Source organism: Pangasianodon hypophthalmus, chromosome 10, assembly GCF_027358585.1.
Source record: "Pangasianodon hypophthalmus isolate fPanHyp1 chromosome 10, fPanHyp1.pri, whole genome shotgun sequence".
NCBI classification, from domain to species: Eukaryota; Metazoa; Chordata; class Actinopteri; order Siluriformes; family Pangasiidae; genus Pangasianodon; species Pangasianodon hypophthalmus.
The window spans coordinates 22,062,643-22,090,491 of record NC_069719.1 but is presented as its reverse complement, the minus strand read 5'-3'; the positions used below and the strand labels follow the sequence as shown (position 1 = coordinate 22,090,491).

General features: G+C 41.9%; 1 protein-coding gene across 14 annotated transcripts in view; it reads left to right on the top strand.

The window, feature by feature from the left end:
- The window catches only part of mdga2a (MAM domain containing glycosylphosphatidylinositol anchor 2a), a 308,605-nt gene that overhangs the window by 269,597 nt on the left and 11,159 nt on the right, over window positions 1-27,849 (top strand). For 10 of the 14 annotated variants that reach the window (XM_053237458.1, XM_053237455.1, XM_053237467.1 and 7 more), the window contains 3 exons: window positions 12,014-12,034; window positions 12,983-13,138; window positions 25,737-25,901. The exons of 1 other annotated variant lie outside the window; for it this stretch is intronic. In XM_053237458.1, the coding sequence (XP_053093433.1) occupies window positions 12,014-12,034; window positions 12,983-13,138; window positions 25,737-25,901 (342 nt within the window). The remainder of the gene's footprint in view (window positions 1-12,013; window positions 12,035-12,982; window positions 13,139-25,736; window positions 25,902-27,849) is intronic. 3 more of the 14 variants (XM_053237457.1, XM_053237456.1, XM_053237459.1) reach the window with 2 other exon arrangements.

The window sequence follows — 27,849 nt, the reverse complement described above, 5'->3', positions numbered from 1 at the left end:
TATCACTAGGATTGCTTTCTTTCATCTCAGAAATATTGCTAAAATAAGAAATATATTGTCACTACACGATGCATAAAAATTAGCTCATGCTTTTGTTACCTCTAGGTTGGATTATTGTAATGCCTTACTGTCTGGATGCTCCAGTAGGTGCATAAACAAGCTCCAGTTAGTCCAGAATGCAGAAGCAAGAATCCTTACTAGAATCAGAAGATATGACCACATCACCCCTATCTTATCCACACTGCTTTGGCTCCCAATCAAATTTCGTATTGATTATAAAATACTACTATTGACTTATAAAGCACTAAATGGTCTCGTGCCACAGTACCTGAGTGAACTTTTGGTCTTTTATGATCCGCCACGCCTACTCAGATCAAAAGGTGCAGGCTATTTGTTGGTACCTCGAATAATGCGTGCTACAGCTGGGGGTAGAGCTTTCTCTTAAGTCCCACAGTTATGGAACAGCCTTCCACTTAGCGTTCGGGGCTCAGACACAGTCTCAGTGTTTAAGTCTAGGCTGAAAACATATTTGTTTAGTCAAGCCTTTAGTGAATAGTTTTCTTAGGTACAGGGGCAGGTCTGGAGGGTTCACGGGCCTAGAGTGTTGTGGTGAACTGGGATGTTTGGATGCTGTCGCCCCCCCACTCTCACGCGTTCACGCATTAAACTCCTGAACCTTCTTCACCTCTTCACCCTGTAATCTTACTGTTCCACTTCCCTCCCTTTCATTCACACACATGTACTCAGTCTTACTACGACTGACTTTCATTCCTCTTCTCTCCAGCGCAAACCTCCACCTCTCCAGGTTTTCCTCCACCTGCTCCCTACTCTCACTACAGATCACAATGTCATCCGCAAACATCATTGTGTAAGGAGACTCCTGTCTGACCTCCTCTGACAACTGGTCCATCACCATAGCAAACAGGAAGGGGCTCAGAGCCGATCCCTGATGCAGTCCCACCTCCACTTTGAACTCCTATAGGACACCTCACCACTGTCCTGCTCCTCTCATACATGTTCTGCACCACTCTGACATACCTCTCTGCTACTCCTGACTTCCTCATACAGTACCACAGCTCTTCTCTTGGCACCCTGTGATACGCCTTCTCCAAGTCTACAAACACACAGTGCAACTCCCTCTGACCATCCCTATACTTCTCCATCAAAATTCTCAGAGCAAAAATTGCATCTGTTGTGCTCTTTTACAAGCCATACTGCTGCTCACAAATTTCCACTACCTTCCTTAACCTAGCTTCCACTACTCTTTCCCATAGCTTCATTGTATGGCTCATCAACTTTATCCCCCTATAGTTGCTGCAACTCTGCACATCACCCTTATTCTTAAAGATCGGCACTAATACACTACTTCTCCATTCTTCAGGCATCTTCTCACTCTAAAACCCTGTTAAACAAACAAGTTAAAAATTCCACTGCTGCCTCTCCTAGACACTTCCAGACCTCCACCGGGATGTCGTCAGGACCAACTGCCTTACCACTTTTCATCCTCTTCAAAGCCTTCCTGACTTCATCCTTTCTAATCTTATCTAATTTCTGTTCCACAGAGCTCACCCCTTCTACTCTTTTTTCCCTCTCATTTTCCTCATTCATCAGCTCTTCAAAGTACTCCTTCCATCTCCTCTGTACACTCTCTTCACTTGTGAGCACCCTTCCATCTCTATCCTTAATAACTCTAACTTGCTGCACATCCTTCCCATCTCGATCCCTCTGCCTAGCTAACCTGTATAAGTCCTTCTGTCCTTCTCTAGTGTCTAACCTAGTGTACAACTCGTCATATGCCTCCTGCTTGGCCTTAGACACCTCCCTCTTCATTCTGTGCTGTAGCTCCTTGTATTCCTGTCTATTCTCTTCAGTCCTGTCCATGTCCCACTTCTTCTTGGCTAACGTCTTCCTCTGGATACTATCCTGAACTCCCTCATTCCACCACCAAGTCTCCTTATCTTCTTTCCTCCTTCCAAATGACACACTCAGCACCTTCCTTCCTGTCACCCAGATCACTTCTGCTGTAGTTTCCCAGTCATCTGGCAGCACTACCTGACCACCCAGAGCCTGCCTTAACTTCTATCTAAAGTCCTCACAACATTCCTCCTTTTTCAGCTTCCACCACTTGGTTTTCTTCTCTATCACTATCTTTGACCTTTTCTTCTTACAGACCATCAAAGTCATCCTACACACCACCAGCCTATGCTGTCTGGCTACACTCTCTCCCACTACCACTTTACAGTCACTAATCTCTTTCAGATTGCCTCTTCTACATAGGATGAAGTCTACCTGTGTGCTCCTACCTCAACTCTTGTAAGTCACTCTATGCCCCTCCCTCTTCTGAAAATAAGTGTTAACCACAGCCATGTCCATCCTCTTAGCAAAGTCCACTACCATCTGTCCTTCAAGGTTCCTTTCCTTAACTCCAAACTTGCCCATGACCTCCTCTCACCCATAGGAATACTCTCTATCACCTCATCTAATTCACTCCAGAATCTCTCTTTCTCCTCTAACTCACAACCTACCTGTGGGACATAACCACTAACAACATTCAACATCACCCTTCAATCTCTAACTTCAGACTCATCACCCTGTCTGACACTCTCTTCACCTCCAGAACATTCCTCCCAAACTCCTCCTTCAAGACCACACCTACCCCATTTCTCTTACTATCCACACCATAATAAAACAGCTTGAATCCTGCTCCTATACTACGAGCCTTGCTACCCTTCCACCTGGTCTCCTGTACACACAGTATATCCACCTTCCTTCTCTCCATCATATCAGCCAGCTCTCTACCTTTCCCTGTCATAGTACCAACATTCAGAGTTCCTATTCTCAGTCCTATACTCTTACCTTTCCTCTTCTCTCCCTGTCTACGCACTCTCCTCCCTCCTCTACTTCTTTGACCAACAGTAGCCCAATTTCCACCGGCGCCAATGGCGTTATTGTTAACCCGGGCCTCAACCGATCCGGTATGGAATTCAGAGTACTGACCATTCGCATGTTTAAATTTGGCAATGTTTTACGCCGGATGCCCTTCCTGATGCAACCCTCTCTATTTATCCAGGCTTGGGAGCGGCACAGACGTCACTGGACTGTGACCCCCATGGCTAGATTAAATGTGCAAGGTTATACTTGAAGGATGTGAATAAGAGTGAAACACACAAGAGCATCAGAACTGGACCACAGAGCAATGGAAGAAGATGGCCTAGTCTGATGAATTGCTTTTCTTTTACATCATGTGGACAGCCAGGTGCATGTGTGTAGCTTATGGGGAAGAGATGGAACCAGGATACAATATGGGAAGAAGGCAAGCTGGCAGAGATAGTGTGATGCTCTTGGCAATGTTCTGCTGGGAAACCTTGGGTCCTGGCATTCATGTGGATGTTACTTTGACACATACCACCTACCTAAACATTGCTGCAGACCAGGTACACCCCTTCATGGCAATGGTATTCCCTAATGGCAGATCATGCAATGCACACACACACACACACACACACACACCAGAAGTCAACCTTGAAGAAGTCAAAAAATAAGTCTGCCCAGTCAATTCTGCTAATTATTATTTATAGACCCCCAGGGACATATTCTGAATTCCTCTGTGAATTTGAGGATTTCATCTCAAACCTGGTTGTTTCTTTAGACAAATCTTTAATTGTTGGAGACTTTAATATTCATTTTAATAATCCAGAAGACCCTCTGAGAACAGCGTTTGTGTCCATTCTAGATTCAATAGGGGTTAAACAGAATTTAATAGGACCCACTCATAATGGTGGTCACACTCTTGATCTAATACTAACATTCAGATAAAATATAGAAAATATAGTCACATATGCAGAGTCTGAAGCTCTCAGATCATTACCTCATCTTGTTTAAAATGTGTCATAATACATGTGCCTTGCCATGCTATCATGTCAAACATACATTCATGTCAGCAACTGCACAGAGGTTTATCAGTAATCTCCCAGAGTTATCAACCATGATTGGATCACCGTCCAACCCCACAGAATTTGATCAGGCAACTGAATGCTTAGTTAACGTTCTCTCTAAAAAAGTAATTGGAGAAAAAAAACTAGCACCCTGGTATAATGATCACACATGCACCTTAAAACAGACCACTCAAAAATTACAACGTTAATGTCATCAAACTAAATTGGTAGTATTTCAAATAGCATGGAAGGAGAGCCTCCTGAACTATAGAGAATTGTTTAGTGCTGCTAGATCAATTTATCTCTCCACCCTAATTGAAGACAACAAAAATAATCCTAGATTCTTATTTAATACTGTAGCAAAATCAACTAGGAATAAGACCACAACAGAAACATGCACACAATCATTATATAGCAGCAATGACTTCATGAATTATTTCAATGGCATAATTGAACATATCAGGCAAAAAATTCAGACTATTAATTTAAAACCACAAAGATTTCTGACAACTCTGTAGATAATAATATAACAATATCAGATCAAAGATTAGAATGTTTTACTCCCCTTCAAGAGACCACCCAATTTCACTAATTTCCTCGTCAAAATCAACATGAATACTAGATCCTTTACCTATATGTTTCGTCAAACAGATAATTCAAGAAACAATCAAACCTCTTCTAAAAATAATTCTTCCCTTAGCACTCGCTATGTATCTAAATCATTTAAACAAGCAGTTATCAAACCCCTGATTAAAAAAAAACCTGACCTTGACCCCTGTCAATTGTCCAACTATAGGCCAATATCAAACCTCTCCTTTACCTCCAAGAACTTAGAAAAGGTTATAGCACAGCAGTTATACCTACATCAGAATAACATTCATGAAATGTATCACTCGGGATTTAGGCCTCATCATACCACAGAGACAGCTCTGGTTAAAGTGGTAAATGACCTACTACTATGATTAGAGTTGTGTCTCCTTGCATGTGTTGCTTGACCTTAGTGCAGATTTTGATACAATTGATCATGCTATTCTCCTTGATAGTCTAGAAAATGTTGTTGGTGTTAAGGGAACAGCCTTCTCATGGTTTTGGTCTGACTGACCATTATCAGTTTGTATAAGTAAATGGTGACTTCTCTACCCATACTAAGGTAAAGTTTGGTGTTCTGCAAGGTTCTGTTTTAGGTCCACTGCTCTTTTCTTTATATATGCTACCTCTGGCCAAAATTATACGTAAACATGGTATTAGCTTCCACTTCCAGATAGGAGACACCAGTTTAATAAAGTTGAGGAATGTGTAAAGGACTTTAGACACTGGATGCTTATTAACTTCCTTCTGCTTAATTCTGACAAGACAGAAGTATTGTACTAGGACCACACGCAGCTTGAAGTAAGCTTTCTGATTACGTAGTAACTCTGGATGGAATTTCTGTTTCATCATGTGTAGCAGTAAAAGACCTTGGTGTGATTATTGACTCCAGTCTTTCTTTTGAAGCTCATGTAGATAATATTACTAGGATAGGCTTTTGTCATTCACTAAGACACAAAATAGTTAATGCTTTTGTTACCTCTAGGTTGGATTATTGTAATGCCTTACTGTCTAGATGTTCCAGTAAGTGCATAAACAAGCTTAGTTCAGAATGCAACAGAATTTCACATTGATTATAAAATATTACTACTGATCGCCTACTTCGATCAAAAGGTGCAAGATACTTGTTGGTACCTTGAATAGTGAAGGCTACAGCAGGGACAGAACTTTCTCTTACAAAGCCCCACAGTTATGGACCAGCCTTCCAATTAGTGTTCAGGACTCTTACACAGTCTCAGTGTTTAAGTCTAGACTAAAAAATATATTTGTTTAGTCAGCCTTTTGAGAATAGTTTTTTCTTAGGTAAAGGAGCAGATCTGGAGGGTTCACAGGCATAGAGTGTTGTGGTGAACTGGGATGTTTGGATGCTGTGACCCCCCCACTCTCACGCATCCACTCACGTGTGTTGACAGTGGAGTGGCTGGCTGCTTTATGTCCCAGGGCACCCTCATTTCTGTGTTAGCTTCTGGCTCTCCCTTTTAGTTATGCTGTCATAGCTAGTTTTGCTGGATTCCCTGCTTGCACTCTGCACACATTATACAGGTCTCATCTCTTGGAAGCCACTCGCAGCTGCTGAGGATGGCCCACACAGAAAGCTTAAAGTTACATGAGATTACTGTGGATGGTACCACTTAGAACCCATGAAGATGGCTTTGGACTTCAATTGATATGAATAGTTTTGCTATGATCCCTTTTGAGTCTCGTTCCTCTCAAGGTATCTTCCTCATATCATCTCAGAGATTTTTTCGTTGCCACAGTCGCCTCTTGCTTGCCTCTTATTTCCTGAATTTATATATTTCTGTAAAGCTGCTTTGTGACAATCCCCACTGTTAAAAGTGCTATACAAATAAAATTGAATTGAATTGAACCTCTCATTTAGTGGTGGGACGTGGGTTCCATTTTACTGCCTCAGTCTTCTTCTCCTGTGGCTTCAGTAAACCCCAGTCAAACCGGTACCCCAGGTACTGTGCCTCGGTCAGTCTCAGATGGAATTTTCATGGGTTGGCTGTCAGCCCAGCCTTCCGGAGCTCCCCCTAGACGATGCTGAGGTGGTGTAGGTGGTCCGACCATGTGGTGAAGTGGATTATGACATGGCATAGGATGATGTCCATCAAACCCTGAAATGTTGTAGGTGTTAAAAGCTGTCAAAGTCTGAAACCTGGTTCAGCTTCTGTAAGTCATTAACCGGTCTAAGGCTTCTGTCAGTCTTCGGGACCACCACAAAGGGGCCAGACCACTTGAATTATGCTTTCTTGTTGCATCCAGCTAACTTCTTCCTCATAGCACAACAGCAGGCTTCTGGGACACGGTAGGGCCACTGGGGTTTTAATCTCATGTTGAACCAAGTGTGTCATCCCTGGGATTGTGGAGATGATATCAGCGAACTGGTCCACTAGCTCAGTCAGCTCTTGTCACTGTGAGGTGGTCAGGTCTTCCCCCTTCTGGACCAAGGCACACTCTGGTGGATCCGAGGACAGACCAGCGAAGGCAGACAGCATAGGGGCAGGTTTGATCCATTTTTTTAAATAGATTTTTTGTGGTATAACTGGGTGTCTGCACTCATACCGGGCTGTTGCAACTAACAATTTGCACTAGGGAGGAGGAGGAGCACTCACCCAGCTGGATCTCTGGGGGCCGGCCAGTTGTAGATCTGTCTTTGTTCAGCCTGGGCTTCCTCCATGTACTGTCTAATGATGGGAACCACTCGGTTGATCCACTCCTGCTTGTCGTGGCTGTAATCGTTAAGAGTGTGGAATGGCGAGGGTTGCTCTTCCCAAGCTCCCAGGCACCTTGCGGTACCGGGTGGTGTAGTCCAAGATGATACGGATGTACTCGTGGCCCTGGCCAGATGCCCTACAAGGTCCATGCCCACCCTCTAGAAAGGGACACTGATGATGGGGAGTGGGATGAGCAGGCAGGCACAAGCTTTTTGACCGAGGTGCGTTGGCACTGGGGACACCACTGCCAGAAGTTCTGTACCTCCGCTTCCATGCCTGGCCGGGAAATGATCCTTTCAATTCAATTAAATTTTATTTGTATAGCACTTTTAACAATGGACATTGTCACAAAGCAGCTTTACAGAAATAAATGGATTTAGTATATATTGTAAATATGTGAATTTATCCCTAATGAGTAAGCCAGAGGTGACGGTGGCAAGGAAAAACTCCCTGAGATAATATGAGGAAGAAACCTTGAGAGGAACCAGGCTCAAAAGGGAACCCATCCTCATCTGGGTGCACTATTTGTCCATATACTACACAATAATAAACCCCTTCTATTATTGTGTAGTATATGGACAAATAGTGCAATTGTGCAACCAGTAAATTCATCACAGTTTTTGCAAGAAGTCCAGTTGGTTAAAATCTATCCACTGTTCACTGATGGAGTCCTGAGTATGAAGCTGCTCATGGCAACTGCAGCCCCAAAGCCACCACAGCAATCACAGTCCCAAGCCATCGCAGTACAGCTCCCCATATGAGATCCCCAAGCCACCTCCACAGCCCCCAGGTGGCACCACCCCCAGCAATCCAAATGGTTCTTCAGGCCATCCATATGAGGCCACCCCCAGCAGCAGCGAGCGATCTCAACCGATGAGAACTCCAACCAGAAGTAGGTCATTAGGATGGGTCAGGCAGATCCAGAGAGCAGAAGGGGTCAGGATCACTGGCATCTCAGGAGTAGCATGTGTAGCTCAACAGAGAGAGGGAGAGAGAGGGAGAGATTTTTAGGTAAGCTTTTGTCCTCTAATGGTTAAAGACAATGTACTTTGCATGCAGAGTGCATGCAGGGACTCTGGCAAGACTAGCTATGACAGCATAACTAAAAGGGAGAGCCAGAAGCTAACACAGACATGAGGGCACCCTGGGACATAAGGCAGCCAGCCACTCCACCGTCGACAAACCTGAGTGAACATGTGAGAGTGGGGGGCGACAGCATCCAAACATCCCAGTTCACCACAACACTCTAGGCCTGTGAACTCTCCAAATCTGCTTCTTTACCTGAGAAAAAACTATTCACAAAAAGCTTGACTAAACAAATATATTTTCAGCCTAGACTTAAACACTGAGACTGTGTCTGAGCCCTGAACACTAAGTGGAAGGCTGTTACATAGCTGTGGGGCTTTGTAAGAGAAAGCTCTACCCCCAGCTGTATCATGCACTATTCGAGGTACCAACAAATAGCCTGCACCTTTTGATCTGAGTAGGCGTGGCGGATCATAAAAGACCAAAAGTTCGCTCAGGTACTGTGGCGTGAGACCATTTGGTACTTTATAGGCCAATAGTGTGGGCAAGCCTGTGGGCAAGCCTTAGCGTTAGCTTTGGCTTTGCGATTCTGTCACCCATTGTCACCCATTCGCCCCTCTGTGAAGGCTCTAATGCCAGAGCTGGGGGATTACTAACTCCGCCTAAGTCATCCAGACTTTCCCCTACAGAAACTATGCTTTTCTCACTCTCACTAACCCTCTCTAGAGTCTGGATGCGCACCTCTAATGCTATACTAGCTAACTAACTTATATTTATCACAAATAAAGCTATTAGTAATGACGGAGGATGAATGACTAAACATCCTGCACTCGACACACTGAACAAGCTGAATGTTTGCCATGTTGTTTAACATACCTTAGTTGGAGATTTGTTGATATTATTTTAGACAGCGTGGATCCGGTGTGGATGGCCTCCGTATTTTGTCTTGACAAAATACAAAAGCGTTCTTCAAAAAAATAAAAATAAAAAATACAGTAGAAGAGAAAGTGAAAAATACAACAGATGAAAACGATAACGCAAAATTATTGATTAAAAAAGTTGCTGACGCAGGCAAGAAACTCCCGACAAAACAATCCAAAAACAGGAAGTGATGTCTCAAAAAACAGGAAGTGATATTTTCCTTTAGATTTTCTTGTGTGTTGCAGGCCCCCAAGTGACCATCTAAGGGGTGTGAGTGGGCCAGGTTCATCAGAAGCTCTGTCTTAGAGCGGGGAACCACCAGAACCACCCAGAAGGGGTGGGTGCGCCGTCTACCTCCAAGGTGATGGTGGGGGCTGATAGTGGGGAGGAGGTGTGGAGAGAACAGCCGGCTACCCAGGGTTATCGTCTCTCTGGGGGTTCCAGGGGCTTGCATGCCAATCGCCTTGCATTCTTCTGGCGGCAGAGCCCCTAGGAACTTGTCCATCGCCACCCTCTCAGTGTGCATCTCAGGTTGTAACCATCTTTTGGTGGTACGGAGCAGAGTGTCCATTTGTGTCTGGGGGTGGCTCCAGGCTTGTAAGTCCATTTGTGGAACCCTGTCCACAACGTGCCAGGATTTTCCCTTTTAGGATTTCATAGTTGTCTGCTTCCTCTGGCAAGAGCATGTAGTAGGCTATCTGGGCCTCCCCATAGAGGAATGGTGCAAGGATTTGGGCCCAGTCCTCCTCAGGCCAGACCTCATGGAGGGTGACTCACTTGAATGTGTGCAGATAAGCTTCGGTGTCAACATCAATGGTCATGTTGGTGAGACGGCACTGGGTTTCTCAGCAGGGGTCGAGAAGAGGGGTGGCCACAGCGGTGTTAAGCTTTTCGAGAAACAGCAGTTCCTTGGTGGCAGTGCAAAGTCCTAGAAAAAGCTCCTGGGTCACCACCAGTTGCTGGAGGATGGTCACCAGAAGGTCCTTCAATATGGTGTCCATGATGTGGGTGGGGGATGGGTCCATGCTCTTGCCCACATTCTCCACCACTGTAGCAACTTGAGGCTGCGGTGGCCTGAACACAGACATAGGGGACACAAGGTTAGTACAAACAGAGGTGCTTTTTGGCTTTCTCAGGTGTAGTGAGAGAGTGCATCAGGTTTAGTGAGAAGTGGCTTGGGTGGAAGTGCAGGGAAGAAGAGTCTAATAGCTCCAAAATCCTGAAGATGCTCCCTGCCTGCACCACGTTGAGAGCTTGCAACCCTCTCACTGCAGCTGAGGACTCGCCTCACTGCCACTCCCCACTGACTGCCTGCAACCCTACACCAGGCAGACAGCAGCAGTGAGGAGAGGGTTGCTCTCTGAAGCCGGGGAAGTGAGCTCTCAGCGCGGCATGGGTAGGGAGCATTTTCAGTCTGTGAGACACAGACAGAGACAGAGAAATGGATCAGCATAGGCATGAAGACCATACTGGCTCACTTCGCTGTGTCTGCCATGCCCTTTTAATATTCTCCTGTCTTCTCCTGGAGGGTGAGGAGCTGCCACCACTATTATTGGCTGCCAGCCATGCTCATTTCACCACCTTCTTTAGTCTTCTTATCAATTGTCAAGGGATGTCCTGTTCTTAGTAATGTCACTGTTGTGCCATATTTTCTCCACTTGTTAATTATTGTCTTTACAGTGTTCCATGGTATATCCAATTTGTAACCCTCTCCTGATTGATATTTTTCAACAATGAGATCCCATACCTGATTTATAAGCTCTTTGTAGCCCATGGCTTTTCCAGTTGGATGTTACCAAGATGATGTCAGGAAAATCATATAGGAACAGCTGTACTTTTGGGGTTAATCAGTCACTTTAACTGATGCCAGGTGTATACGAATTAGTATTTAACATTAGTCTGAATGTCATTGGTTGATTCTGAACACTGCCATATTCCCAATTATAAAAGGGTGTGCACACTTATGCAAGCTGGGTATTGAAAGTTTTTTGTTTTTCTTTTTTCCCTAAAACATTTCTGGTTGTTTGTCACATGTTGCAATTTTACAGTAAAGGTTAAAAATGTTCTGACATGGTTTAACTTAGTTTCACTTATTTACATCACAAAAACCTGCCATTTTAAAGGGGTTGTGTTTATGTATTGTTTTATTGCCCTGTTGGCTATCTGCACATAAGAATTTCACTCAACCTTTCTACTTAGTAACTGTGTAAACTGTGACGTGACGCAGATGCTGCTGCTGGACATCAGGTTTAAGAGTGGTTTAACAGTGTAGTATTTTAAACATGCACAGGACTGACTACTAGAACAACCCATGTTCCACCACATTTTCTGTCTGGCTCACATTCTGATCTTGGATGGTTAAACTGGGATTTTTTTTTTCCAGTCTTGCAATCTTTTCCACTTATGCTCTCAAAAGTGATTTCACAGCCCTCCATGGCTATGCAAAGAAATGTGCAGCTTTCTTCCATGCTCAGATTGGCTGCTTTTGAATTGAACTGAGAGAGAGATATGAGGCTGATTAGTTCACCTGAGCATTTCACAGCTCATCACTAAACATTAGTCTCTTTCTTCACCCCTTTTCTCTGTCTCACTCATGCAATCGAGCTCTCTTTACCACTCTTCCCAGTCTCCCTCTTTCTCACTTACTGTGATAAAAGGTAATGTGCCTAAACCTCTTTCTCTCTTTCAAATTACACTCCAGAGACAAACAATATTCTCCCAGAAGGCCTCCCTGTCTTTTATTATAGAGTAATAATAAACTATTAACTTTAGCCCACTCGGAGATATTTCACGTTTTATAACGTTTTTTTCTCTTCTGATTTACAGCTCCTGTAAACCCTCACTGGAGTGAGTATCTTTTAAATTGGTCTGTGTCCATAACCTAGTTTAGTGATACCATTTAGAGCAGGGGTGTCCAAAGTCCGGCCCCCGGGCCAAATTTTACCTCCAGACCGATTTTAATTGGCCTGTGGTTTCTTTTATATTAGAATGTATAATAAGTGGCCCACCAGCCAATATGTAGCAATTTTTCCTTTCACCTGACAGTGGCAGCAGTACCTTAAACTTAAATTGCAAGATGAAAAATTAAATTTGTTCAAAAAGCCAAAAAGCTGAAAGTTAACAGTAAGAACAGCGATTTCAAGAGTGCTGGAAATCAGAGTAGATTTTCATCAAGATAAATAGCATATGTATGTGCCTCATATGATCAACAGATAATGGTAATTAAGGAATTTAATATCAAGAGACATTAAGAAACAAAGTGCAATAAATATTCAGAGGATGATGGAATCTACCCTGGCAGAAGCAACTTTTATCAGAGCAAGAGGGTTGCAGGAGAACATTACTAGAGCTAGTTAGTGGCAATACTAAGCACGGAAAACGTTTCTCTGATGGTGAATTTGTAAAAGAGTGCTTAACTAAAGTGGTCAATGTAATTTGTTTCAAAAAGAAACACAAATTTATGAATATCAACTTGTCAGTTGATACCCTACTGCAGTTATTCCACTGAAAGTAAATTCAGTTGTTTTTATAAACTGTTATAGACTTTTTCATGTTTTGAATATTTAATATTTTGAATAGTTTATGAATAATTCTTTAGCAAAGAGTGACAGACCAACAGGTATTTTGAAATGGTTTAATCTGGCCCCATTTGAAAAAAGTTTAGACACCCCTGCTTTAGAGACACACTTAGTGTTACAGTCTATGGATCTAGCATGAATATGGAACTTACCTATGTAATATTACTTTCCCTTGTAAATGGTAACTCAAAGTTTGAAATATTTAATCCCTCCATAGGTAAATTCCACTGTGGCTTCGAAGAAGAAGCCTTATGCATGTTCACCCAAGACAAGTCAGAGGAATTTGATTGGACAAGACATAGTGCTGCCATCAGGGACACCAAGTACACTCCCAATACTGGACCCAGCAGTGACCGTAGTGGTTCAAAGCAAGGTATCACAATATTGAAATAATTGTAACACACCTGCAATACTGAGAATTTTCTCTCTCTCTCTCTCTCTCTCACACACACACACACATACACACACACACACACACACACACAGACACGCATACATTTCTAAGTTTTTATTTATCAGGGCCTAAATAACAATTGCTTGGTCCTCACCAACTTCTATAAACAAACAAATAACCTCAGGTGGCAACAAAAAAAAATACAACAGATTTCAATATGTAGCTTTTTTTTTTTTTTTCAAAAATGTAAACCAACATTCAGAAACCAGGTGGGAAAATTAAGAACATCCTATAATTCAGTAACATGTAGAACCAATTTTAACAACAATAACTTGAAGTAAACTGGTGTGCTTGGAATCATTGTCCTGTTGCATGAACCAATTTCGGCCTAGCTTAAGCTGCTGGGATTCTGGTATTAAGTGGAGTTCATAGTTGTCTCAGTGACTGCGGCTGAAAAACAAGCCCAAATCCAAATGTTTTAGGGATGGCCTTATAAGCCTTCCCAGATTGATGAGCAGCGACAATTGCTTCTCTGAGGTTATGGTTTGAGCATTTAATTAGTAACATCTAGCTGCTAATTACTATCTTAATAATTATGGAAGTAGGAAGGGTATACTTATTTTTTCCCAACTGGTTTCTGAATGTTGGTTTAATTCAATTCAATTCAATTCAATTTTATTTGTATAGCGCTTTTAACAATGGACATTGTCACAAAGCAGCTTTACAGAAATAAATGGATTCACAAAAATATATTGTAAATATTTTAATTTATCACTGTGAATTTATCCCTAATGAGCAAGCCAGTGGCGAAGGTGGCAAGGAAAAACTCCCCGAGATGATATTAGGAAGAAACCTTGAGAGGAACCAGGCTCAAATGGGAACCCATCCTCATCTGGGTGCAACGGATAGTGCGATTATGAATAAATCTCTTCTATTATTGTGTACTATATGGACAAATAGTGCAAATGTGCAACCAGTAAATTCATCACAGTTTTTGCAAGAAGTCCGGTTGGTTAAAATCTATCCACTGTCCACTGATGGAGTTGTGAGTACGAAGCTGCTCGTGGCAACTGCAGCCCCAAAGCCACTACAGCAATCGCAGTCCCAAGCCATTACAGTACAGTTCCCCATATGTGATCCCCAAGCCATCTCCACAGCCCCCAGGTGGCACCATCCCCAGCAATCCAAACAGTTCTTCAGGCAGTCCATATGGGGCCAACCCCAGCAGCAGCGAGCGAACTCAACCGATGAGAACTCCAACCAGAAGTAGGGCATCAGGATGGGTCAGGCAGCGAGGAGGAGCAGAAGGGGTCAGGATCACTGGCATCTCTGGCATCTCAGAAGTAGCATGAGTAGCTCGACAGAGAGTGAGGGAGAGAGAGAGAAGGAGAGAAAGGAAGAGATTGTTAGGTGAGCTTTTGTCCTCTAATGGTTAAGCACGATGTACTTTGCATGCAGAGCGCAAGCAGGGACTCCGGCAAGACTAGCTATGACAGCATAACTAAAAGGGAGAGCCAGAAGCTAACACAGACATGAGGGCACCCTGGGACATAAGGCAGCCAGCCACTCCACCGTCGACAAGCCTGAGTGAACGTGTGAGAGTGGGGGGGCGACAGCATCCAAACATCCCAGTTCACCACAACACTCTATGCCTGTGAAACCCTCCAGACCTGCCCCTGTACCTAAGAAAACTATTCACAAAGGCTTGACTAAACAAATATGTTTTCAGCCTAGACTTAAACACTGAGACTGTGTCTGAGCCCCGAACGCTAAGTGGAAGGCTGTTCCATAACTGTGGGGCTTTGTAAGAGAAAGCTCTACCCCCAGCTGTAGCCCGCATTATTCGAGGTACCAACAAATAACCTGCACTTTTTGATCCGAGTAGGCGTGGCAGATCATAAAAGACCAAAAGTTCGCTCAGGTACTGTGGCACGAGACCATTTAGTGCTTTATAGGTCAATAGTAGTATTTTATAATCAATACGAAATTTGATTGGGAGCCAATGCAGTGTGGATAAGATAGGGGTGATGTGGTCATATCTTCTGGTTCTAGTAAGGACTCTCGCTGCTGCATTCTGGACTAACTGGAGCTTGTTTATGCATCTACTGGAGCATCCAGACAGTAAGGCATTACAATAATCCAACCTAGAGGTAACAAAAGCATGAACTAATTTTTCTGCATTGTGTAGTGACAATATATTTCTTATTTTAGCAATATTTCTGAGATGAAAGAAAGCAATCCTAGTTATATTATCTACATGAGCTTCAAAAGAAAGACTAGAATCGATAATCACACCAAGGTCTTTTACTGCTGCACATGATGAAACAGAAAGGCCATCCAGAGTTATTATGTAATCAGAAAGCTTACTTCTAGCTGCATGTGGTCCTAGTACAAGTACTTCTGTCTTGTCAGAATTAAGTAAGAGAAAGTTAATAAGCATCCAGTTTCTAATGTCTTTTACACATTCCTCAACTTTATTAAGCTGGTGTCTGTCATCTGGCTTTGCTGAAACATACAACTGTGTGTCATCAGCGTAACAGTGGAAGCTAATACCATGCTTACGGATAATTTTGCCCAGAGGTAGCATATATAAAGAAAAGAGCAGTGGGCCTAAAACAGAGCCTTGTGGAACACCAAACTTTACCTTAGTATGAGAAGAGAAGTGACCATTTACGTCTACAAACTGATAACGATCAGTCAAATAAGACTTGAGCCAGGAAAGGGCCGTTCCCTTAATGCCTACTACATTTTCTCGTCTATCGAGGAGAATAGCATGATCAATGGTATCAAAAGCTGCACTAAGGTCAAGCAGCACCAGCAAGGAGACACAACCCTGATCAGAGGCCAGTAGTAAGTCATTTACAACTTTTACCAGTGCTGTCTCTGTGCTATGATGAGGCCTAAATCCTGACTGATACATTTCATGAATGTTATTCCTATGTAAGTATGAGCATAGGTGCTGTGCTACAACCTTTTCTAGGACCTTGGAGATAAAGGGGAGGTTTGATATTGGTCTATAGTTAGACAGCTGACAGGGGTCAAGGTCAGGTTTTTTAAACAAGGGCTTGATAACTGCTAATTTAAAAGATTTAGGTACATAGCCAATGCTAAGGGAAGAATTGATTATCTTTAAAAGAGGTTTGATTGTTTCAGGAATTATCTGTTTGAGGAAACAAGTAGATAAAGGATCTAGCATACAGGTTGATGATTTTGATGATGAAATTAGTGAAATTAGTTGTATCTTCAAGGGGAGTAAAGCATTGTAGTTGTTTATCTAATATTATTATATTATCATCTACAGGGTTAGTTATAGAACTGTCTGGTTTTAAATTAAAAGTTTGAATTTCTAGCCTGATATTTTCAATTTTGCCATTGAAAAAATTCAAGTCATCGCTGCTATATAATGATTGTGTGTGTGTTTCTATTGTGGTCTTATTCCTAGTTAATTTTGCTACAGTATTAAATAAGAATCTAGGATTACTTATTTATGGCTCTCCTTCCATGCTCTTTGAAATACTACCAATTTAGTTTGACGCCATTTACGTTCTAGTTTTCGAGTGGTCTGTTTTAAAGTTTGTGTGTGATCGCTCTACCAGGGTGCTAGCTTTTTCTCCCTAATTATTTTTCTTTTAAGTGGAGCTACCTTATCTAGCGAGTTGCAGGACGTTGATTCTAAACATTCAGTTGCCTGGTCAAGTTCTTTGGGATCAGACGGTGATCCATTCATGGTTGATAAATCTGGGAGATTACTGACAAAACTCAGAGTCAAAACTCTGTGCAGTTGTTGACGTGAACGTACGTTTGACACGGTGACGTGGCAAGGTGCATATACTATGATTAATACCCATTTTAAATGAGATGAGGTAATGATCTGAGATAGCTTCAGACTGTGGACATGAGACATGAGACTATATTTTCTATATTCAATCCGAATGTTAGTATTAAATCAAGAGTGTGACCACCACTATGGGTGGGTCCTATTACATTCTGATTGACCCCTACAGAGTCTAGAATGGACACAACTGCTGTTCTCAGAGGGTCATCTGGATTATCAAAATGAATATTAAAGTCTCCAACAATTAATGCCTTGTCTAAAGAAACAACCAGGTTAAAGACGAAATCCGCAAATTCGCATAGGAATTCCGAATATGACCCTGGGGGTCTGTAAATAATAATTACTGGAATCACCTGGGTAGACTTATTTTTAGTGGCTATGTATGTTATGTTAGAATAAAGAACTTCAAATGCGTTGAATTTATGACTAGGTTTTTGTGAGACGCCTAGATTATCATTATAAATGACTGCGACGCCTTCTCCTCTGCCAGTTAGACGGGGCTGATGTATGTAACTATACCCGGGAGGACTAGCTTCATTTAATGCTACAAACTCGTTTGGTTTAATCCACGTTTCTGTTAAACACAGTACATCAAACTCCTGATCAGTAATGGTTTCATTAACAATATGTGCTTTAGACATAAGAGATCTTATATTCAACAGTCCTAGCTTCAGATCAACGGTGCTGGCTCTGCATTCGGTTTGGTTTAATTTTATGTTAATTAGGTTACTAAAACAAACTGTCTCAGTATGTCTATAATTTTGTTTAGCTCGGGGAACAGACACAGTCTCAATACGGTGGAACCTAAGTGACGACTCAGTGCAGCTAGCAGACGGTCGGTTTAGCCTGCTTGTCTGCTCCCTGGCCTTGGCCCTGGATTGTCACCGATTAACTAAGCCTGTTCTTAGACTATGTGCTATGCTGCAAGAAATGAGAGCAGCACCTTCCCGAGTGGGATGGACACTGTCCCGCCCTAACAGGCCAGCCTTGACCTCAATGTTAATCCAATTATCTATAAAGCCCACATTGTTTTCGGAGCACCACCTGGACATCCAGCAGTTCAGCAACCTGCTGTAAGCTACATCGCCACGCCACATCGAGATGGGGCCAGAGCATACTACTGCATTGGACATTGCCTTCGCTAATTTACACACCTCTACCATGTTAGCTAAGACCCTAAGAATACCTGCTATGTCCGGCGCCCTGGCTCCCGGTATACACCTAACTAAAGCTGCTGGTGCCCCTAAAGGCCCAGCTAATTTCACATGTCGCAAGATAGAGTCACCTATAACCAGAGCTCTTTCAGGTTTCTCAGCAGGTGCTTCACTGAGGATAGCAAACCTGTTGGATACGTAAAGCGGAGAGGAGTGGTGCTCCCGTAGGCGAGCCTTAGCATTAGCTTTGGCTTTGCGATTATGCCACCAAGTCGTCACCCATTCGCCCCTCTGTGAGGGCTCTAATGCCGGAGTTGGGGGATTACTAACTCTGCCTAAGGCATCCAGACTTTCCCCTACAGAAACTACACTGCTCTAACTCTCACTAACCCTCTCTAGAGTCTGGATGCGCACCTCTAATGCTGCAATCTTCTCCATCAGAGAGCTAACTAATATGCATTTATCACAAATAAAGCTATTGCTAACGACGGAGGAAGAGTGACTAAACATCCTGCACTCAACACACTGAACAAGCTGAATGTTAGATATGTTGTTTAACGCACCTTAGTCGAAGATTTGTTTAGACAGCGTGGATACTATGTGGATGGCCTCCGCTCGCTGTCTTGACAAAATACAAAAGCGCTCTTTGCAATACAAAAGAGAGAAAGAAAAAAGAAAATACGATAGAAGAGAACATGAAAAATACAACTATAGTGCAAAATTATTGATTTGAAAAAAGAAAGAAACAGTATAGTTAAGACGCCGACGCAGGCAAGAAACTCCCGGCAAAACAATTCGAAAACAGGAAGTCAATTTTTGGGGAAAAAATAACTACTTATTAAATCTGTTGTGTTTTTTGTTGTTGTTGTTGTTGTTGTTGTTGTCACCTGAGGTTATTTGTTTGTTTCTAGAAGTTGGTGAGGACCACACAATTGTTGTTTAGGGCTTAATAAATAAAAAATAATAAAATAGATAAATAAATAAATAAACTTGATAAATATATAACATTTTTCCCATGACTGTATGTGTAACATATATGTGTACATATATATATATATATATATATATATATATATATATATATATATATGCAAACATGCAAATGTCTTAGGCACACTATTTTTTAGTACAAACTTTGTTATTGATTTGTATTTTATGACTTCTACATTATTAGTTTTCCAAAATTGAGCATGAAATTAAATGTTACAGAACAATGTTTGTAGAGAAAGCAGCAAATTACATAAGAGAGCTCTTTTCAGACAAAAAACATAATGAAGGCTGCTGGGTTTTGTAAGAAGCAAGTGCAACAGTCAAAATCTCCAGAGGAACTTTGGCTGGTTCTGCAAGATGGTCAGTAAATCTTACCTGCACAAATTGTACCTCAGACTAATAATTAAGGGTCGTCACACCAAATATTGACACTGTTTCATTTATTTCTGGCCTAAGACTTTTGCACAGTACTGTGTGTGTGTGTGTGTATACACATTATATATATATATATATATATATATATATATATATATATATATATATATATATGTATGTATGTACACACATATATGTCAGCCATAACATTAAAAGCACTGACAGGTGAAGTGAATAACATTGATTATCTCACTATAATGGCACCTGTCAAGGCAGCAAATGAACAGTCAGTTCTCAAAGTTGATGTGTTGGAAGCAGGAAAAATGGTCAAGTGTAAGGATCTCGGCGACTTTGTCAAGGGCCAAACTGTGGCTAGATGACTAGGTCAGAGTATCGCCAAAATGGCAGGTCTTGTGGGGTGTTCCTGGTATGCTGTGGTTAATACCTACCAAGAGTGGTCCAAGGAAGGACAACCGGTGAACCACCAACAAGGTCATGAGTGCCTAAGGCTCACTGATATGTGTGGGGAGCGAAGGCTATCCCATCTGGCTGATCCCACAGAAGAGCTACTGGAGCACAAATTGATGAAAAAGTTCATGCTGGCTATGATAGAAAGATAGATAGAGGATAGTCAAATATTACCAATATAACTCACAAAATAAAGGACATGTTCTCAATTTATACATTTTACATCAACTACTTACAGACAATGCTTTTGAAGGCGTGAACATTACAGAAAAGGTGGAGCAGCATAAGCAGTTTGTATAACAAACTATTTAAAGGAGTTTGTCTTATTTTCTAAGCAGAAGAATGATTTCAGATACATGCCTGAGAAAAGTCTTGCTGGACCCTTCCCTGGTCACCTTAAGTTCAACTTTGCAAACCCTTCCATCTAGAGGTCTACAGTTGCTGTCACTTCCACCATAAATGTACAAAGCACTTCATCAGAGAGGCTGGAGAGTCCTTCACGCTTCAGCATTAAATCAAGAATTCTACGAGCCAGACATTTTTTGCATTTCTATTCTGCCATGAAATTTTTCGACAGAATAGTGCTTATGCAACAATACTGCTTATGCATCTCTTACCTCCAGTGAGCCATAATCCAGCAGCACAGATGGCCCTCTCTGTGAATATGCATCCTTGGTGCTCCACACATTCATGAGTAATGCAGAAATGTGACGCTTGCCAGATAAGATGACTGGGTTCTTTTCTGGGCAGCTTCAATCCACCAGTTTTAATCTGTCTCCGACTTGGAGTAGGCCATCCTCATCTAAGAAAGGATTTAGTTTTGAGAGTGGAACTTTGCTGCTCATGTTTCTTCCCTTAGAGAGTGTTTCAATGTTCTTGTTGAAAGTTTCCCTCTGTACTGAATGTATTATCACATTCTTGGCTTTTAACAGCTCACTTGCAGCATGGGGTTCTGAGCACAGGTGCCAACCGCCGCATGTGTTGGACTTATTGGTGGACTTAAAGGAATGAACTATGAGCTGGATGAGTGATGCAATGGCTTTTTGTATGGATTGCCATCAGGAGAATTTCTGAAACCTATCAGAAATAAGTTGTTTGTCATTCGTTACTATAGTACAGGTTGTCACTTGAGGCCTAATTTCTGCATCTGAATCTGGATCTACAAGCACAAAGTTGTCTGCCATAATGAAGTCATCTTCATCTGGCTTGCGCAGGAACGTTGGACCTGTGAGCCAGTTAGATTTCATGAGCTGGATGCACCTTGAAGCAAAGTCAGCAGGATTGTGCTCTGTGGGTATGTCTTGCCACTGCTTTGGTTCTGAAAATTGTCTGATTCTCTGAACCTTGCTGTAGACATAGACATAGAAATGATTATTTTCATTATAGATGTAGCCAAGTACAACCTTGCTATCACAGTAGAAGGTAATAGTGTCTGACTTGACGTCAATCTCTTGAATGATGAGCTTGGCTATCTCCACTGCTAAGATTGCCATGCAAAGCTCTACTCTGGGTATGGTAGGCTCATTTTGTAGCATCAGTTTTGCTTCTCCTAAGATGAAGCCAATTTGATTTGACCATCAGTATCTACTACCTTGAAGGATGCTACAGCATCTATGGCTTTAGTTGACACATCTGAGAAAACACAGATTTCTTTGTGATTTACTTTTGAAAAAGAAATGGGTGTGTAAGGATGAGGGATACGAAGGTGTTGCATGTCCTTTAATAAATCTTTCCATGATTCCCACTCACCACGGTTCTCTTGTGAAAGTGATGCGTCCCAGTCTGTTCCTTTAATGGACAGTTCTCAGAGTGGAAAACGTCCCTGTATTGTAATAGGAGCCACAAGACCAAGAGGATCAAAGAGACTATTGATTATGTATAGAAATGGCCATGGAGACCTAAAGAGAAGAGGTGCTACCCAACTGTTGGAATCATCCTGGAAAGCTTCTGTCTCCATAGTCTTTAAAAAAGACTTCGTCTTCAGTGGAGAGTGCAGGCTTATTGTCATTCTCTGTTCTTCTAAAAAAGAGGGTGGCCAAGATTCTCTTCCCACATTCTCATGTTCCAGTGGGTTTCAAAGATATGAGGAGTATGCAGAGCTGTTGAGCTGCTGGTGATTTTTTCTTTAAGGTGTATGTGAATAAACAGTGAGGGTCTTGCATTTTCTATGATTGTTTGTCTTGAAACTGGAACCACTGGGCTTGTGCACATCTCCTAGGCATAGTTCACCAACCAGAACCCATCCTAGGTTTAGTTCCTGGCCAAAGGGTGTGTTGTGTGGGCCATTAATGTTTTCTCACTTTATGAACTCTAAGTATGATTCGCCCAACCTGCAAGAGGATGTGGGCTTCAGAGTCCAGAGCTGGGATCTCAGTTGCAATATGCTTGAGGTGAGGTTGAGGGAGAGCGGCATTGGAATTTCATCATGGTTGTCTGGTATTTCATTCCATTCAATTAATGTTGGAAGCATGAGACTAATTCCACCATTTGCTGATTCAACCCAATAGCCATTTGCTCTTCTTCCTGAACACTCAATCAATCCAGCACAGGTCTTTAGGCTGTAAGGGACTGCTCTGCTCTTGATGTTGAATAAGTCAATAAATATTTTTTTACCTGGCTAGAGACCTGTTGCTTTGATCATCAAGCATGGCATACATCTTTACTGCATCCTCAGGATGTCCCTCAGGAAACACTTTGCCAAGACCACAAACTTCAGTGCACAGAGAGCTCACATTTTGTGTTGTTAAAATTTCTCCTACATCCTCCCCAGCCATGCTGTAATGAAGGATTTAGGGGTTTGGGTGCCCATGAGGGTGCACCAGGATGCAGAGCTGAGTTATGACACTCATCACACTTCAGAATAACCAAGCAAGGTGTGATGACGATGAGCAGCACTTGAAGCAGATCCCTTGTTCTTTCAGGCAAGCTTTTTGCTCGTCAATAGTCTTTAAACTAAAGCTTTGACATTTTATTAAAGGGTGGGTTTTATTATGGATGGGACAATATTTAGCTGGATCATCTTTAGAAAGTATTTTGTCTTGTGATGTACCATGAGAGATTTCAGTTTTGTGCACTGACACTGGTGTCTTGAATTTGGTGCATTTTGGAGGGAGTCCTTCATATTGTGGATGTCAACTGCTAGAAAAGGCAAAGCTGGGATCATTATGTGTTTTGGCATGATTGCAAATGAACTGAGTAAAGAAGGAGAAAGGAGGATAAGAAACACTAATCTCTTCTTTGAACTTTGAGCCTTGAGAAATTCATCCCTTAGCTTTTCAACTATAGGCCTGATGCCACGGGCAGTATCTAAATAGGCTAAGCCTGGGAGGTAACCATCTTCTTTGGCTGAGAGCAGCTCCGTTAAAGATCTGTGAGCTCTCTTAGTCTGATGGTGTCTTTGCTTGAAATCCTGGGAAAACTGTCTAACTTCTTAAATAGCACACTAATAATAACTCCTCTGTAATAACTTCAGAGGAGCTGTAACAGTCATCAAGTCTGTTCCAGACCACTTTTAAGGCTGCGTCCGTATTTCCTATATGAACTGCCCTGAGATGTCTCACACATTCTGAAGATTGTTTGCTGAGCCACTTTGACAAGTCTAGCTCCTCACCAGCAGTAAGACTTTGTCCCAAGTCTTTGATTGTGTTAATAAAAGAGGACCTCCAGGCTCTGTAACTTTCAGAGTGGTCATCAAAATGTATTAAGCCACTGCTCACTAGCTTTCAACGTGCAAGATAATTCACCGTGTCCATCATGCTTGAAGTTCCTGAGTGTTGTGCCAAAGAACTTGCTACACCACTGAACTTGCGCTGATGCTGACATTCATTGTTTACTGGTCTTTCTATTGACTTCTTTTTCATGCTTCTAGGGAGTTTTGCCATTTGTATTTTTGATTGTCATGGTGATGAGGAACATGCATCAAGTATGATATACTGGCTACCCTTCACCCTTCAGTTTGAAGGGTAAATCAGTTCACATCTGTGACTTTGCCTGGTTCGAATTTGTGGTACTGAGATAGATAAGCGGCTAAGTCAGCCTGTTCGCTGAGGTATGTGGCTTGGTCCCTGACATAATCACAAACACGCTTGTCTGCACTTCATGCTGATGAAGAGTAACTTTTTCTGTCGTACAGCTCCTCATGCTCAAACTCTGCTGCTGCTTCTATTATACCTGCTTCTGCGCTAGCAGCCGCAGTCTCTTTTGTGACATGCAGGGCTTCAAAGTTATCCTCTAGTCTGGCTTTGTCCATCTTAATCGCAATTTCTCTCTCCACAAATATAGCTTGTGCAGCCTCTGCATAGCTCTTGCATATACTGCAGCAACACCAACTGAAGATCTTAAGGATATTGAAGTTCTTATAGAACGTAAACTTTGAGAGGATGTGTCAAATGTTCAGTTGCTTTTGCTCTGTGTTTTTTCTGTTATGATGTCTTTTGGATACCTTTCAGCCATAATAGTTGCTACTTGCTGCTATACGCTTCTGCCAGGATGTTAAGCCAGCTGTGTTTATGTCTTTTCACTTTACTGCTCTCCTTGTGTGTATCTATTTGTGTGAACACAATTCAGCAGCAAGCCAAACTCCATTCAAATAAAGACTAGAGCCAGGATAGAGTTTTCCAAAAACCTCTGATGTTTCCTCCAAGTTCTGTTCAATGAAAGTCTGACTATCAAAGATAATACACAAATAAAGGCATTTAGTAAATAAATACAAATATATGCAAAGTATATTTAAAAAATATATAACTCAATGGAGACTGCCCATGCTGACCCCTGTCCACCACCAAAAGTGCCTATGATGGGCACGTGAGCATCAGAACAGGACCATGGAGCGATGGAAGACTGTGATGAATCAAATTTTCTTTTACATCATGTGGACAGCCGGGTGCATATGCGTCACTTACCTGGGGGAGAGATGGCACCAGGATGCACTCTGGGAAGTAGGCAAGCCGGCCGACACAGTGTGATGCTCTGGGCAATGTTCTGCTGGGAAACCTTGAGTCCTGGCATTCACGTTGATGTTACATTGACATGCACCACCTACCTAAACATTGTTGCCGACCAAGTACACCCCTTCATGGCAACGGTATTCCCTAATGGCAGGGGCCTCTTTCAATATGCGCCCTGCCACATGGTAAAAATTGTTCAGGAATGATTTGAGGAACATGACAAAGTATTTAAGGTGTTGATCTGGCCTCCAAATTCCCCAGATCTCAATCCAATCGAGCATCTGTGGGATGTGCTGGACAAACAAGTCCAATCCATCGAGGACCCACCTCGCAACTTACAGGACTTAAAGGATCTGCTGCTGACATCTTGGTGCCAGATGCCACAGCACACCTTTAGAGGTTTTGTGGAGTCCATGCCTCAATGGATCTGAGCTGTTTTGGTGGCACAAAGGGGACGTACACAATACTAGGCAGGTGGTTTTAATGTTATGGCTAATCAGTGTATCTTGTCTATCTTTCTTTTTTTTTCAACACGTAAACATTCCTTGTAGATGAACATAGAACACAGAAATGATTGTGGTGTCTGGCTATATTTTGACCTCCTTTGCACTTTTGGCAAGGCTCCAATATTCAGCACAGAAACATGGTAACACTACTGTCAGTTCAAAATGTAGTGCATTTTCCATTGTATATCTGTAAATTAAAGAGAACCAGTATTGTATACTCTTGTAATGTAACAGAATCAGCTAATTAATGAATGTGTGGTAGTGCAATCCTTCTCCTATGTGCTTTTGCATTCTCTACCCCAGGTTATTACATGTACATTGAAACATCACGCCCTCGTCAGGAACGAGATAGAGCACGATTGTTGACCCCACTATTCAGCGTTGTTCCAAAAAAACCCTATGGGAATGTGGCCAATACTCCATCCTACTGCTTTAGCTTGTACTACCATATGTATGGGAAACATATAGGTAAGATATAGTATTTTGAAAATAATTAATAAATAGATATAGATGTATTGTAAATAGGATTGTAGTATTAATCTCATTTCATGCACATGGGTAGTTTATTTACCATCTGAGAGTGAATACCAACACTTCATTTATGTGTTTACTTATTCATGTGAAAAATTCAATATTTGTGCCTTAATCTGAAAACAGGCAGATTACTAAATCAAAGTCTTTCACCAAAAAGCATTTTCAGCTCCATCACTGAAAGTTCATTTTTGGCTTCTCCAAAGGCTGAGAAAGCATTTCTGTCAATGGTAATTTTCCAGAAGCAGTTCAAATCATTATGGAGCACTTATCGCATATAACCTGAATTTAGCTGTCAAGAAAGATTGTAGTCTTTTTCATGCTTTGTTCATGCCAGTCATTGCATTTAAGAGACAGCGATGACCTTGCCACTCTCACACACAAGATTGTAACTGCAATTTTCTGCTTCGCAAAACTGTCCCTTCTGAATTGGACATTCCAGGCTAATTCAACCTTGCTAGGCTCTTTCAGAACACCCTTACAGAGAGCCTAGGGGTTAAAGAACTCAAACCAAACAAGCCAAACTGAACCTTCTGTCTGGCTGCCCAAAAGAATGTTCAAATTTTTCTGATCTTCTGATGTGCTTAGAAGAGGGGCTGCAAAGTGTGTGCATTTGCATGCAGTGCAAAATATTATAGGGTGTTTTTGAAATTTGTATTTGATGTAGCATTCTAGCTTGAGGATTTTTTTTCAGTAGCATATCCAGTGTTCTTTGGAGAATGCCTAAAAATGCCAGATTTTTTGCTTTTCTTTTGTGGCTAGAGATTTGCGTATTTGTACCAAGGGGTCAGACTCTGGCTTTAGTTGTGGATCAGTGTGCTGGAGGTGATTTTCAGAATCCAGTTTAACAAAACTAATTAATGTTGTCCAAAACTAGAAATCAGCAAACAAGCAAGACTCATACACAAGACCCAGCAACCACACGAGATTTAGAACAGAAGAGATTGAGGCTTCTGGTGGCTGGGAAGGGTAGTGGCCTGAGTTGTTGTGACAACATAATTTATTTTATATTAGAAAACTGAAGGTTTTTTCATAGGTTTTTGTAATGGCTGTTGATTTCAAGGTATTTAAATGAAGCTGGTAAGTAATTCAACAAATTTTATGTCTATCATTACACTGACACAACAGTATACACTCAGGTCTATAACTATTTGGACGGTGACACAATTTTTTAAATTTTGCCTCTGTACACCACTACAATGGATTTGAAATGAAGCTATCAAGATCTGACAGAAGTGTAGACTTTCAGCTTTAATTCAAGGGGTTTAACAAAAATATTGCATTGACTGTTTAGGAATTACAGCCATTTTTTACATAGAAGCTCTATTTTCACAGGCTAGTAATTGGACAGTTGACTGATAGGCAGTTTAATGGCCAGATATGGCCTGTTTCCTCCTTATTTCATGACAAATTAAGGAGATAAAAGGTATGGAGTTGATTCCAAATGTTGGATTTGCATTTGCTAGCTGTTCATGGGAACTCTTAATATGCAGTACAAAGAGTTGTCAATGCAAGTGAAGGAGGCCATCATTAGACCGAAAAACAAAACAGAGCTATCAGAGAGATAGCAGAATTTTTAGGATTGGCCAAATCAACAATTTGGTACATTCTTAAAAAGAAGGAATGCACTGGCAAGTTCAGTAACACCAAAAGGCCTGGAAGACCACGGAAGACAACTAAAGTAGATGATCGCAGTATTCTTTGCTTGGTGAAGAAAAACCCCTTCACAACATCAACGGCAAGTCAAAAACACTCTCGAGGATGTAAGTGCATCATTGTTAAAGTCCACAATCAAGAGACGCCTTCATGAATGTAAATACAGACGGTTTACCTCAAGATGCAAACCACTGGTAACACTCAAGAACAGAAATACCAGATTAGATTT